Genomic DNA, 16,087 nt, shown 5'->3' on the forward strand with positions numbered 1-16,087 from the left:
TGGGCAAACAATATAAATCGACGCGGATCAAGGAATGGAGTAATCCGATGAGTGATCGGTAGAAGCACATGAGCGCACAACTCTCACAGAGGTGGAAAGACAATCAAATCACAAAGGTGGAAAGAAAATTAATAATGATTTATAACTTCTCACTACATTTAGTATATCTTAAATCCTAATGAACCACTTTATATATTATTGTGCTATAGTTTCATTAAATAGTCATTGTTTAAATCAGGTGGCGACTCTCCTTATCTCCGAACTCCAACCCTACAGAGTTATTCGATTCCCACATCAATTCGCTTCGATAACATTGACGTCATCAATGATTTCATTCCCTCAAATCTTTCGGATGAGGCTTGAAATCTACATCAGCAGAAGCACATTGGCGCACAACTCTCACAAAGGTGGATTTATAACTTAATAATATATTTAGTATATCTCAAATCCTAATGAACCACTTTATATATCATTATGTCATAGTTTTATTTAATAGTCATTGTGTAAAATATATTTTGAATATTTAATCTTAATTACTTTTAGATAATAACCCAAAAATTTAGTGGATTTTCTTTTATAATTTAAATGTTTTTTCTTAGATATTTGATAGAAAAATAAAAAATCCAAATAATTTATCGAATTTAAAAATATTCCATATCTAATACTATCTTTTATCTGAAATTACAAATACAAAATCTTTTTTTAAAACCAACTAATATGTAATATGTGTAGATTATAGAAACAAAATATCTGTATTTTTTAATGATGTCTATAATTGATCCAACTTATTAACATTACGAGTAAAATTACTTTTGATTCTTATGATAAAGGGTAAAATTGTAGCATGTTAAACGTTAAGAATAAAATTACTTTTAAGGGTCAATATTAGGAGTTCTCGAAAAAAAAACCTTGTTGGGCTTGGGCCAAACTCGACCCATAACCATACTTACTTGCTAGTAGTGATTGAGATATTTTTGCATCGTACCCCTAATAATAATATTATTATTAAAAAGATAGAGAAAAGAAAGGAGATTCACATAAAATAACTACTAGAACCTATTCTTTCTCTTATTTCACTTCTTGCTTTAGACTCGCTACCCAATTCACACAATTAAATAAATAAATAAATAATAAAATCTGTTCCTTTTTCCCTAAATTATTTCTATTTCCTTTTCTTAATTTCATACTCTTTTCTCATTGTTTGTATATGCAACATTTGAAGCTAATTTCCAATTGCATGGCTCTCATGAGGCTGGGCTCCAAATCTGATGCCTTTCATCTCCAAGGACAATCCTGGTAATTATTTCATATTTATCGTAACTTTATTATTATTTTTTCCTCATGAAAATTAAGTAATACCCAGTTCGGATCTAATGTTCTTGTCTGGATTGTCTTATAAATCATGTGTTCAAAACACTGATTTCAAAAGATGATTGAATCAATATTCAGTGTCAGATACTGCTGCAATTCAGAAAATTAAACTTTCCTTATATTAGTGTTTAAAACATGTCAAACGATGAGAATTTTAATTACTGAGTTCTTTAAGGATTTTTTTGGTAGAAACAACATTATTATGAGATTTTTTTTTCTATTAAGTTTTAATTGAAGAATTTATATTATTTCTTGATGTGAAGGGTTTGCACAAATGGGCTTCAAAGTGATGTTACGGTTGAAATTGGAAATATGTCTTTCAATCTCCACAAGGTAATTATTTATTCATTAACTTTCTTTGTGAATTTTTTACAATAATATGTAAAATGCATTCACGATTAGTGAATTTCATTTTGTTTCGATAAAATTATTACTTATATTTGATTTAAATAAAATTATTCCAACTAATTTTTGCATAAAATTTATTGGAATGTTAACATGACACATAATATAATTTACTAAATGTCAATTAAGTGTTCCGTTAGATATGTTTGACTTTTATCACTATATGACAATCGCATATTTCTCATGCAACCCGTTATAATAAAAAGTTTTAAAAAATCATATTGTTGTCTAATATGACACTTAATTGACATATAATACACTATATTTTGCGTCACATTAATATTTCAATTAGAATTTATAACAAATTGACAAGAATAGCTTTATTAAAATCAAATATGAAGAGAAAACAATGTTTCATACACTTAAACGTTACGGTTTGTCATCCAACTTGTCAATTTGGGCTTCTAAGACCCTAATTTATTGATTTGACAAATTTCAAATAAATCCATGTTACATCTGTGAACAAATTTAAAGTGTGTTAAATCAACAAATGAGGATATCATTGACCCAAAAGTGACAAGTTTAGGGTGACAAACAGCAAAAAAGTATTACACGTTTTGATAGGTAACTACCTTTATAAAATACATTCCAAACTTTAATAATCACAGATGCAATTTACGACGTAACTTAAATTGTCATTATTTGAAAAGGCTAACTAAACAAACTTATAATTTCTCATTTTCAAACAGTTTCCATTGCTTTCAAGGAGTGGACTTCTTGAAAAAATGATCGAAGAACTTCCTATGACATTGGAAAACTCATCATCTCCTGTCCTAAACCTTGATGAACTTCCCGGAGGACCGAAAGCATTTGAACTCATTAGCAAATTCTGCTACGGTATCAAAATAGACCTCACTTGTCTTAACGTAGTAAGTCTCCGATGTGCATCCGAATTTCTCAAAATGACTGAAGATTACGGCGAAGGAAATCTTATTCTGCAAACCGAAAATTTGCTCAACGACGTTTTCAGCAACTGGGAAGATTCTTTGAAAGCACTCGAAACGTGCGAAGAAGTCGTCTCGTATGCAGAGGAACTGCGCATTATCTCTAGGCTAATCGATTCGTTAGCGACGAAATCCTGTGTGGACATTAGTAGTTTGCCTCGGTCTTCGACGGTAAGCACCGACGGAATTTGGAACGGGATTTCCGTCAGTAAAGTACCGATTGTTTCATCAATGGTTGATGATTGGTGGTTCGAAGATATTTCGTGCCTGAATTTATCTCTTTACAAACAATTCATTTTAGCAATTCAATCAAAAGGAATGAAGCCTGAAACTATTGCTGCTTCTCTTTTTCACTACTCCAACAAGCATCTCCCGCAGATTACCGACGGAAAAAGTTCTTTTCCGTCGGAAGCCGACGAGAAAATTCTCCTAGAAGAAATTGTGACTTTGTTGCCATATAAAAAGGGTGTTTCTTCCCCTAAATTTCTCCTCAGGCTGCTTCGGACGGCAATGGCGTTGCATTCAAGTCCGATTTGTCGGGAAAATTTGGAGAAACGGATAGGAACCGAGTTGGATCAGGCTTTACTCGTCGATCTTTTGATACCGAATATTGGATATTCAGCGGAAACACTTTATGATATTGATTGTGTTCAGAGAATTCTTGACCATTTTATGTCTTTGCAGCAAGAAACAGTTTTTTCGCCTTGCATTGTTGAAGAGAATCCGTTTGTTAGCGGGGTGGCGGAGTCGTTGACTCCTGCAACGACTGTCGCGAGTTTAGTGGACGGATTTCTCGCCGAAATAGCTCCGGATGTTAATTTGAAGCCACAAAAATTTGAGGCACTTGCAGCTACTGTTCCTGATTATGCAAGGCCTGTTGATGATGGAGTTTATCATGCTGTTGATATGTATCTTAAGGTAATCAAATTTTGCTTACTTTACCTTTTTTTTTTTTAAATACAAAGTTTCGGAAATAATAATCGAAATAACGTATAAAAATATTTAGCGATTTTATTTGTAACGTCGTAAATGATACAATTGAAGTATAGCGTCGTTAAGTTGGATGATAAGAATATTTATGTGTCTCGGCCCAAGTTTATACTAGACTTGGTTATGCATTTTGCAGATGTGCCTCAGGCCCAAGTTTGGCTAGGCCCATTTTTGAAAGGATTGGATTTAATTATATAAAAGAATTTTGGCCCAGCCCGGTCCATTTGTAAAAGAGACTATAATATCATAGGTTATTATGTTAGTAAAATGTAAAGGTTTATTTTAATTTCCGACTTTGAAGTTATAAACTATAATAAAAGAAAATGAAATTATAAAAAAATCAGATTTTAACTTTTATTTATATTTATCAAAATAGTTTTTTATATATTTTTTATTATCATATGATTTTAAATCTTAATATATTAGAATATCGTAACTTTATTTTTATTTTTATCAAATTTTCAGTTATTCATCTATAAAAAAAATAACATTTAAAAAGAAACTAAATGTAGAGAATCTGATATTTAGATAAATTTGTTTCGTAAATATGAGACACTTGTGAATAATTAACTTATCCGTAAAAGTAAGTGTAAAGTTGAGTTCATAAATATAATTTACCCATAACATATGTACAATTATACATTATATAATTATAAATAAAAAAATAAAAAGATCTGGTCATATATATATATTTACTATTTGAGAAACATTAATCAGTTATTTATATATTAATTTTAAATTATGTATTTTTATATTTTATTTATCTTTTGTTTTAATGGAAAAAATAATGATTTTTATTAAAAAAAACAAAAACTATAATTTGGATAATTTGGTGGGCTAAGTTTGGTTGGATTTGAAAATAGGTTTAACAAGCCCAATTCAGATGGTTTCATGAATTTCCAAGTATAAAAATATATATATATTTTTCTTATAAAAGATTGCATTTTGTTTTTAAAATTATCCAAAAAAAAGATTAACTATGTTGACTTGATAACGTGGAAAACGATAAAGTTAAATTCGTTTTTTTTGTTAATGGTATAAAATGCATGTCTTATTTTGAATTTGATGACGTGACATGTTGATTTTAATGATATGATACATTACTAATATGTTATAATAAAATATTGATTTTATCATGTTGACTTGATGACGTGATATATCGACTACATTTTCAGGCACATCCATGGCTTACGGACATGGAAAGGGAACAACTATGCAGATTAATGAATTGCCAGAAATTATCACTAGAAGCCAGCACTCACGCTGCTCAAAACGAGAGGCTTCCTCTCCGAGTGATCGTTCAAGTTCTCTTCTTCGAACAGCTCCGCCTCCGAACCTCCGTGTCCGGGTGGTTTTTCGTCTCGGAGAATCTTCACAATTCTCAGAATCCTAATAATAATCTCTCCGGCAAAGATATGAAAGAACGTGTGTCTGAGATTGAAAAGGAATGTTCAGCTATGAAACAAGATATTCACAGGCTGATGAAATCAAAGAATAAATGGAAATTGTTTTCCAAAAGATTCAGTTTCAGAAGACAGAAACTTCATCCTTGCAGTTATAGAAAAGTTTCTGATTTTAAAGAATCTTCCATTAACGAACACCAAGATCAACTAAGTAATGCTGATGTTTAATCTCAATAAAATTTCTATCAATTTTTTTTATCATATGTTTCGTCTCCGAGTAAAATTAGTAAGACGGAATCAAAAACCAAATTAATTTATTGTTCGATTCAATTTATATTTTTCATCTAGTTCGATTTTCAGTTCGGTTCAATTTTGTTTCATTTTAACCCAAACGAAACCTGACCAAACTCAATTCACCAATTTGAATAGAAATTTTAATTTATTTGAAGTTTCAATTACAATTTAGTTGTTCAAATAAATTAGTACTATCATTTAGTCATCTTATAAAAACATCAACATAAACTAAATTTAGGGGCTATTAAGTATCAAAACAATAATATTTAAGGATACAGCCAATTGCCGAAGTAGAGTCCTGGGCTGGATCCGTCTCTAGCAGAGAACAAGCTAAAATTTGGGATTTGGTACCTCTTGAATAAGGGTTTTCTCTGTTAATGGCTCCTAGATATAGTTTGTAAAGTTCGGGCTAACCAATTTTGGCCCTTGATACGAGTATGCTACGAAGTTTATAAAAAGATTAAAAAAGATGAGAACCCGACTTCTAATCAAACAATTATGTAATTAAAAGAATGAAAAAGTAAAATTCGCAATAAATTCTAACATATAGAAGAATAAACAATTAATTAAAACTAATTACTTTTGCAAGAATAAACAATTAGATCTGAACTTTCTTAAAATACAACATTTTTTTTTTTGCTATAATCCTAACCCTAAACATAATCTCATAATATTATATAAATCTATTAGGCTCCTTTTTGCATCGTCATCCGCTGCCCTATTTTTTCTTTAGTTGTTCGTGTTTAGTTCATCATCTCTTCTCTTAATCTTCTCTTAATAGTGTCTGTGTAATTGACTCGTAAATGATAATACGTAGTCTTGGTTTGTTTTTTCGTTACAGTCAAATTAACTCTTTTTAATAGTTTAAAACAATTTTTTTTTTATATAATGTAATGTGTAATTTTTTTTTGGAATAATGTAATATGTAATTCTAAAAGACTGTAAATTTTTTATTTTGAATCCTACAAAACATAATTTTATATTCACTTGGAGCGAGTAACGCCTCTTTCAATTAAATTTGATATTTACAATTAACTTTTCTAATAACGAAGATTTAATTTGTAAAATTATAACTGATTAGACTGTTTCCTACAAAAAAAAAATAATTGATTAGACTGTTAAAGTTTTTTTTATATAAAAAAAGATTAGAAATTAATGAATGAAAATTTAAAATAATAAATGACGATAGTCAGTAATTATTGTGAAATTCCCATTTATAATATATAAGAAAAAGAATAAAGTGTTGTGATTTGATTTGATGGCAAGAGAATGGGCCAGTATCCTTGCTGTCTCGGCCCAATGTTTTGTGGGTTATACTACTCGCATTACCCACTAATTATAGACCCAACCCAATATAGGGTGGCAACGGGACAGCGAAACTATCATTATGTCTATCTGAAATTGGTTTAGCTTGCTAATGTTAGATCTTCAAATATATTATTTATAACGTTAGAGGTAAAATACCATTTTTTTTAATTGATCAAGAAATTTTTAATCGGGCATATTAACAGTCAATTTTATACATACTAAAAGGATTTCGATCAGGTCTTAAAACTGAAAATGATAGAGTAAAAATGATAGAGTATTGTTATATCTTATCTCTTAATTAAATTCTTGATTTTCCAATTGACCAATTGAGCATATTCAACTTTCGATTATTAGAAATGTCGGTTGTGAATATAAAATTCGCTTAAACGAGTCTTAATCTATTCATCCACATATGGAATTACAGTGCCAGAGCAAGCATTAAGAGACTAAATTTTTTTAATGCAAATCATTTTAGCGTTAGACTTAAAAAAAAATTAAAGATTCCCATTCACAAATAGATGAAACTTTTTATTTCATCCTAACAGAGCGTGGAGAGAGGACTGTCAAGGGGCAGCACCCTCTTTTCCTAGAGGTGGTATCGCCTAGACTTGTTTATGGCTAGGCTCGGGCCGAACCCAGTGAGTTTTTATTTAAAAATATTCAGTTCAAGTCTAGTCTAACTCGTTGGTAATTTAGACGGGCTCGGACTTAAATTAGATCCCAAATTTAACCTATATAAACCCATCTACAAAACATATATGCAATTTTTTAATAATCAAAAATAAAATTTATATTTAAAAATAAAAATAAATATATAAATTTATTAAGTAATATTAATAGATGGACCTTGTCAGTCCAATACTATTTTTAAAAATTTCAAACCCGTCTAAAAAGAATAGGCAGCTATAGCAGACCTAGGCATAAGGTCAATTTTTCTTGTCATAAAGCTAGAATTGGCAAGCCTACATCGAGCAAGGTGACTCACAAGTGGAGTAAAGGGCTCTTGCTAATACTACATCCAAGCCCGACCCAAAGGAAACAAGCTAGAACGGGTCAGGCAGGTACTTGGGCCGTGAAAATTTAAATTCCTTCATTCAATTATTTATACTTGGGGGTAAGGTGTAAAAATACCCTTAACATTTACAGTCAGGAGCAATTTTACTCCTAATGTGTAAAATTGTACAATTTTACTCCAAACGTTGGTAGCCAAGAGTAATTTTACCCTAACATTGTCAAGTTGGGTCAGTTTAAGAAATAATTCATCAAACTGTCTTTTCGGTCATGAATCTTGTCATCTAAACCTTACATGTGAATCATTTTATCAGTCATTAGTAACAGATCATAAACATATGGTTAGACGTGAAAAAAATTTTAAAAAATAATTAAAAATTATACTGTCTATTGTACGAGTTGGAGAAAAATATTTCAAAATATTTCACTGAATTTATAAATATTAATCTGCAATTCTATTATTGAATCATAGAAAATATGAAATCTTTTTTTTAAAACGAACTGATATGCAATTTGTACAAATAATGAACAAAATATTTGTGTTTTATAATAATGTCTGACCAAACTTGCTAAGGTTAGAAGTAAAATTGCGCAATTTTAGACGTTAGTGGTAAAATTGCTCGTAATAGTAAATGTTAAGGATATTTTTACATCTTATCCCTTAATACTTGTATAAGTTTTCTGATAACCAGTCGAGTAAAGGGCTCTTGCTAATACTACATCAAAGCCCGGCCCAAAGAAAACAAGCTAGAACGGGTCGGACAGGTACTCGGACCGTGAAAATTTAAATTCTTTCATCCAATTATTTATATCTGGGGATAAAGTGTAAAAATTCTCTTAACGTTTATAGTCAGGAGCAATTTTACTAGTGGGTGTTAGAATCTCTTCCGACCCTAGAAAACCTGTACAAGTTTTCTGATAACCGGTGGGTGTTAGAACCTCTTCTGACCCTAGATTGGTCTCTTAAGTTTACTTGCAAACTACAAACAAGCAAGAAGAAAACAAAAAAGGGAAAAGCCAAAGACAAAGACAGTTATTTGGACAGGGCAAGGCATGAAAGCAAAAGAGGAAATGGTAAGATATACTAATTTGGAGGGTAAGGAAGCACATGCTATGGTTCTCACTTAGAACTATTTTAACATTTGCCAAATATTTCTATGACATGAAAATGATGTTATGGGAACATACTTACAAATTTCAATACTTTTATTATGGGCCTCTGTTTTTCTGTCTCTTCGACATTTTCACATGCTATACCTATCAAAGTAAACCATTTTATTTGTAATATCTATTTTTGACACGACGACACAATTTAAATACGATTATGATATTATAATCCATTTTCATAATTTTATTCGTATTATCTATTTTTGACACTACGGTACAGTTTTAACCATAAACCAACAAAGATGATTTCAAACTATACTAAGGAGCTCAAAAACCCCAATTTGATAAAGGGTAAACTTTAGAATTTCATTAATAAAAATTGATCTAAGTTGAATGAAGGAGATGAATTTATATCCAACTAATCCTAAGGGTAAAATTACATAAAAAACCAAATACCTAAAAGCCTAACATAAGAGGAATAAGGATGATAGGGCCAAATACATTATAAAATAAAAACTAAAGACCTAAATATAATTAACTAGTACTTAAATAAACCAAATATATAAATAATGAGGGTAAGAAAAAATTTAAAGATTAAAGAGGGGAGTAATCTTGAATTTGGCTTAAAAAGCCAAAATAGGTGGCAAACCACCTTTCTCAAAGAAAGGAAAATCCTTTATTTGAGAAAGGATTAATGTTAAGCGTATTCACACCCATCTAAAAGAAAATATGGGGTCATCCGACCTTCGCTGAGATCGACAACCTCAATTAGTTCAATTCAAAATTATTGGAGTTTCGGTCAGCGACTCTAGCACCAGGTTGGCGACCTGGGTTCTGAAAATGCTCATCCACGCGCATTTTCTTCCCAATACACTTTGAACACTCCCACATCGTCCATCGCGTTCTAATTATCCCTTTGAGACCTATTTCTCCGGGTTAATAAACACGCAATGATCTCCAATACTCCTTTGATGCTTCGAGTTGAACCTTTTTTTTATCCAATTTCTCCCGATTACCCATTTTAGCATTTTTGGCCAACTTGATGGACTCATCATACACTCTCTCTTGAAAATAACTTGACCTCGAGTTGTTTATTGGGTATGAAAGAAGCTCATTGGTCTTAAATGAACTCAAACCTTTCAAATAACACCGAAGTGTTGTTGTTTCCAGCAAATTCAGGAGTGGTACATGATATGAATTCGAGCTCAACTTCTTCATCTCAGAATTATTCTTCCAGCTTTACCAATATCGAATGGAATGTCTCATTGAAGCTTGTCCTTCCACTCCTTAGCAATCCCATTAACTCTTTTTCGAAATCCATACATGACTTTGAGTAGACCAACCCTTGACTTTTATATCCTCCACTTCATTAACCCAGATACTAATTGCAACCTTCTTCCGCTCATAGCCAACATTAAATAGAATGTTCAACAACACTTATCAACCCCACTTAGTAACGATCCCATCATAAGGAAGCATCTTTGTCGTCCTCTAACATTGGCTCTGTTGTGTCCTAAAGATAATTATTTTGTAAACTTTTCTTGTATAAATGAATAGTTCATTTGAGATTATTTGATTCATTAGATATAGTGAGATTGTACTTTATGAAACTAATTAAATAATAATAATAAACTTAAACATCACAAGTCAAACATTATATTACAAGATTGATATAATGCTATTGAGACTTGGATGTAAAATAGTGTCTAACAATGAGCTAATCTCACAACCTTTAGATATGGAGATATCTAGGCAGTTACATTGATGTGTATGAATGGTTCATATGCATTGGAGATCCGCCATGAGATAACATGATGGATAAATCTATCAGATATCACCTGTTTTTATCTCATTGTGATAACATGTAGTGTGATGCTTTAGTTCTGTTATCATGCACGATCCATTCAGGCGTGCCTTGAGCTTTTTTGGGTCTCATATGAAGTAATCACATTGTAGTTATATGATATATTAGGCATTCATCACTCTCGATGGATGAGAGATATATCCTATGCCATTTGTGGTGGAATTACTCTAAACCCTTGCAAAGTTGTAGGTTAATAGTGGACATGGATATTTCATTTAACCTATTATTTGGAGTGAATTCAACCTGAGCAAGTAAATGTAGATCTTTATATATGTGGCTTAATAGTTTCCATTGTTACGATTCCTTTTAAATATAGTTGATGAAGAATTGTATTATATTGTAACTATTCACAGAAAGGTGAAATGTCAAAATCAACTTGACTTGAAGTCGTAAGGCAATGAGTGTAGGAGGAATTTTCATAAATTTTAGAGGTTTTATATATGGAGCTTTTTCCCGCATGCTAGGGAATTGTCAGACTTTTGAGGCAGAAATTCAAGAGGTCATTCATACTATAAAGCTTACTTGGCATAAAGGATGCGACCAGATTTAGTTAGAGGCAGACTCAAATTTTGTGGTTGAGCTACTGACACAACATTCTCCTAAAGTTTCGTAGGCTTTTAGGCAAAAAAAAAATGGAAGCATTGTCTCTTGCTTTTAGCTAATAGTGGTTTCAAGAGTCTCATATCTATCACAGTGTCGATGGCGTTCTGGCAAAACATTAGATCTTGTTGTCTGGTTCGTTATGGTAGGACTCGTCTCCATTGCTCCATAACAATGTTAATAAGTGAAGATTATGTTGAATGAACAAATTTTGGTTCCATTAGTTTTATTTTTACTTATTTCCTTAATATTTCCTTAATATTTTTTCTTTTTAACATTATTTAGACCCGGATTGATAGTTGGCTGTTTGGAGTGTTAACCTAGTTGTAATTTTATCCATTCTCTTTTAAACTCGACTTTCAACCTTTGCTTAAAAAAGGTAATTAAAAATAATTATAAAATATTTTTTTATTTATATATAATTTCGGTTTTGGTTAAACATTTATCTATTCGATAAGCGATAATTGATAACCAATTAAACCTATTTCATACCGAACCTAAACTATACTAGTAATTTTTTTTTTTTTTTTGGAACCAAACTAGAATACGAATTCTATTTTCGGTTATCAGTTAGTATCAATCAATTTTGAATTGAAATTCACAGATCTACTTGTACACACATTCCTTTCCTTTTCCCATTAAAGTTAACGTACCTCAAACGTTGACTTTCAACCACTAAATTCTTTAGAAATATTGATCCTCATAAAACACTATTTCTTACAAATCAGTCCTATCACCCACCACTAGTACTACCTTCTTGCTAAACCCTCTCAACTCTCGACCAAACTAAATGGGGTACCATGTTGTCCAAATGGCCCCTCCCATTTTGTGGGTCAAGTTCACAGGTGGCATTATATCATTGGGTCAAATATGGTGGGTCATAGGACCCCTCTCTACTTTTTCCCAACACTAAAAAAACTGGGTGGACCCACCACCAACCGTTAATTGTCGTTGGTTGAAATTTGGGGGTTTGAAAATGGGCCCCACGGAACCATAACAGCAAACAAGTAGTTGAGATAAAAAGAGGGCCTCAAACCTTAAACCTTTCTTCATTGCAATACCTTACCTTACCTGGTCCGGTCTTGTCTGCTCCCCATTTCTTTTATACTCTTCATTAACGATATTTAGGGGGTGTTTGGGTGCTCCTTTTCGTGCTCCTTTACCTTTTCAGTTCGAAATGTAGAGTTTTAGATGTTTGGTTAGTGACATTCCTGTTTGCCTTTTACACTTGAAAAATAACATTAGGTGTTTGGTTAGTGACATACTATTTGCTTTTTACACCTGAAAAGCACCATTTTACAAAAGCAGAGAATCTATGCTTTTTGGAAAAGTAGCTTATAATTTTTATTTTTTTAGATTGTAACGTTTTTGAAGTTTTTCACGAAAAGCAAAGATGTTAACAAAATTATCTTTATTGTTTCCATAAAACATATTTTTTCATTAACGTTATTCATATATTTATAATATTATTATCGAAAGGATAAAGTTTTACTCTGTTCAATAAATTATCATTATTAATTTTCATTTAGTTATTTAGATTATTTTTATTAATTTGTATATTATAATTTATTTGTTGATTAATTTAAAACATGTCCATATTAGACACTTTACATATTAACAACAACGGTTAATCACAATTTTACCATACACGAATAATTAATCAGTTAATAACAAACATCTAACAGCAACATGAAACAACTAGCAACAATATCAAATCATTATTAACTAACATCTGAACAAAACGGGCTTTTATTATGTTAATGTCGTATCGATTATCAAATTAGGGTTTAGTGAGTCAATCCATTTCGTGTCATAATCAAATCAATTTAATGAGGTTCATATCATTTGAATGGTTCTATTGTGGTCCTGGATCACGCTGATCAAGGAACTGTCAAATTTAAACACGTCAACTATAATGTTAATGTGTCAACATATGAACGGCCCTAAACAAGTTTGGTGTGAGACCATAATATAAATTGTGGTATCGTTTTATATCGTGTCACGAGTCACTTATAATTTTTTTAATCTCTTTATAAAAGGTGACATATAAAAATATGAGAAAATATAATAATATTAATATTAATATTTAAATATTCATAGTAGATTAATTCTAAATTTTTTTTATTGAACCATATTCAATAAATCTCTAATTCATTTGTTTTGAATTTGTTTCGTATAATGATCATTGGTCACGTATAATTTTACTATCGTTGTTAAGGATAACATGTGCAAACAGTGAAAAATTCACAACTTATTAACATGTAGTCTTAATGTCTATGGGTGCTCAAGTGATTTTTTTTTTTTTAATGTTTTTACCCTAATATGAAATCTCTATTCAAAAGTCTAATAGAAATTTTCAGCAATCGATAGGTGCTCGAAGCCTGTCTAACTCCACTTGTATCTATCCCTGTATATAAATATGGAAGATTCACACTATATTCGTGCAACACATATAATTTTACTATAGTACAATTTCGGACCAATAAAAAATAACCCGTTACATATTTAATAAAACACTAATCCACTAATTAATACATGTACACAATTATGACCCCTAATGAAACTTAATCCCTTTTTATTGGATTCTTGAAGTTGTTTTTATTGATTATTTGTTGTGGTTTCTCCACCTTTATTCATTCCATTGACTTTTTTTATTGTTAAAAAGATAAGCATCATAATCAATAGTATACGATGATGTTGTAACACGCAACCATTTTGAAAACCAAGAAAGGAACATCTTTAGGAATATTATTGGATAAATAATTTATTAGTCCTCCAGTTTTTACCTAACACACTGTTTAGTCTCCCTATTTTAAAAAACATATTTTAAGGTTCTTATCTTTTACCAATATTAACCTTGTGGTCCTTTTATCTATTTATTTAGATTTTTAACCGAACATATCTTAGCTTTTAGGACAACCACGGTACAATATAAGTTGACAATGTTACTTTGTTATTTTATATATATATGTTTATGCTAAAATATAACGATTACAAGTCTAAAAAAACTATACAAAAGGATCAAAGAGTTAATATTGGCAAAAGTTAGGGACCTTATAGTGTGTTTTTCAAAATAGGGAGACTAAACAGTGTGTTAGGTAAAAACTAGGGGACTAATAAATTATTTACCCTATTATCTTTTCTGTTTCATGCTGATTTAGTCTGCATCTTGATATCGATCTGTCATAGAAACGACTATAGCGGATTGAAATATTTAATTTAGATAAATAAATTAATAATGAAATAAAAGGAAAACAATAAAATAAATGAGATAGAGATTTACGTAGTTTGGTAGTGTGTCTACTTTAGAGCAATTTTATCAGAACCGGACCGGACATCAAACCGGATTGGTGACTGGATCACGGGTCACTTGATTGGACCGGACGGCTCGGATTGGTCGAACCGGATGACGTAATAAATAAATAAATAATATTTATATATATTAAATATATATAATTATTTTAAAATTATTTTTATAAATTATATATATCCAAAACAAATTATAAACAACTTTTGGTTTGTTATTTTTTGTCAACTTGAGACTTAAATATATAACGGATAAATAGAATTTAGAATAACTTGAAATATGTAAACGTATTCTGTGACATGTGATCGTTTTAATGGTATATTATAAACTCAAAACGAACAAGTGATGAATGAGAAATTGACGATTAAAGTGAACCACTTGACATGCTTTAGAAGAAACTAAAAATAAACTAAGCATTCTTATCCCACATAGAATATTAACTAGTTTATAAGTAAATGGCTTTCACAAGCCTTTAAGTAATTACTAGGGGAAAGGCTCTCTCACGTGCAGGGGGGGTGGCCCGGCCTCCTTTTGCTAAATTTATATAGAAACTTTATTTTTATTACAGTTTATTTTTAAAATAGCAGCTTGGTGTGAACCGGGTTGACCGGTTCTTGGTTTAACCACCGGTCCACTACCGGTTCACGCCGGTTTTTGGAGGGTTGATCAACCCAGTTAAACTCGGACCGGACTGCCTGTCGGTTCCCGGTCAAACTGGTCCGACCGGCTGGTCCGGTCCGGGCTTGAGAACATTGCTTTAGAGTAGAGAGACCGAAAATTATTCCACTACAGAACTAAAAGCGGTACAAAAGACCGGAGAAAATAACACTTAAAACCCCTTAATTCCAATACACTCAAAACCTCACAATACTCTCTTAAAGAATACCGGTCAAATTAGCAATTTAGGGTCCATTTGTTTTACCTACTGTTTGCTGTTACAATTGAATGTTGGAAAAGACTGCTTTTCTAAAAAACATGTATTCTCTGCTTTTGGAAAAATGCTATTTTCAGGTGTAAAAGCAAATCGGAGTTCCCTAACCAAACACCTAAAACTCTCCCTTTCCAATTGAAAAGGCAAACAGGAGCATGAAAATAATCAACCAAACACCCCCTTAGTGTCAATTGCTTGGATGCCCAAAACCTATGGCAATGTATGATATTTATAAGGAAAATGTGTGATGTGAATGAAGGAAAAAATCATGTGTGAACAAAGGAAAAGAAAATGGACTAATGTGAACTTTGACAAATTTAATTGGTGTTCAAAGTCCAACATAGTTTGAATTGAATTTCAAATCATTCATACAAATCTCCACCTTGATTTGAAATTTCACCAAAAGTCTTCCTTCGCCATAATGCTCTTTCTAGCTATCTCACTTATTGCTTATACCGATCAAGTTCAAGCAATGATTGAACTTAGTTGTTGGAAGAGGTTTCATCATCATGTCAGCTCGATTGTCCACGATACAAATTTTATTGACAGTAA

At 31.2% G+C, this 16,087-nt stretch overlaps 1 protein-coding gene across 1 annotated transcript; it reads left to right on the forward strand.

Moving 5' to 3' along the window:
- The first annotated feature begins 1,212 nt into the window (after nucleotides 1–1,212).
- LOC136208117 (BTB/POZ domain-containing protein At5g03250-like) lies at nucleotides 1,213–5,341 on the forward strand. The gene is made up of 4 exons (XM_065998940.1): nucleotides 1,213–1,296; nucleotides 1,635–1,704; nucleotides 2,466–3,638; nucleotides 4,886–5,341. The coding sequence occupies exons 1-4, from the start codon at nucleotides 1,238–1,240 to the stop codon at nucleotides 5,339–5,341; spliced, it is 1,758 nt and encodes a 585-aa protein (XP_065855012.1). The 5' UTR covers nucleotides 1,213–1,237.
- Nucleotides 5,342–16,087: the final 10,746 nt, after the last annotated feature.

The sequence above is a fragment of the Euphorbia lathyris genome, chromosome 10 (assembly GCF_963576675.1).
Source record: "Euphorbia lathyris chromosome 10, ddEupLath1.1, whole genome shotgun sequence".
NCBI classification, from domain to species: Eukaryota; Viridiplantae; Streptophyta; class Magnoliopsida; order Malpighiales; family Euphorbiaceae; genus Euphorbia; species Euphorbia lathyris.

Bases quoted from the DNA above. Each gene is read 5' to 3' on its own strand.
- LOC136208117 (XM_065998940.1), top strand. From the start codon at position 1,238: ATGGCTCTCATGAGGCTGGGCTCCAAATCTGATGCCTTTCATCTCCAA. The intron at 1,297-1,634 runs GTAATTATTTCA...CTTGATGTGAAG, and splicing joins CATCTCCAAGGACAATCCTG to GGTTTGCACAAATGGGCTTC. The intron at 3,639-4,885 runs GTAATCAAATTT...CTACATTTTCAG, and splicing joins CTGTTGATATGTATCTTAAG to GCACATCCATGGCTTACGGA.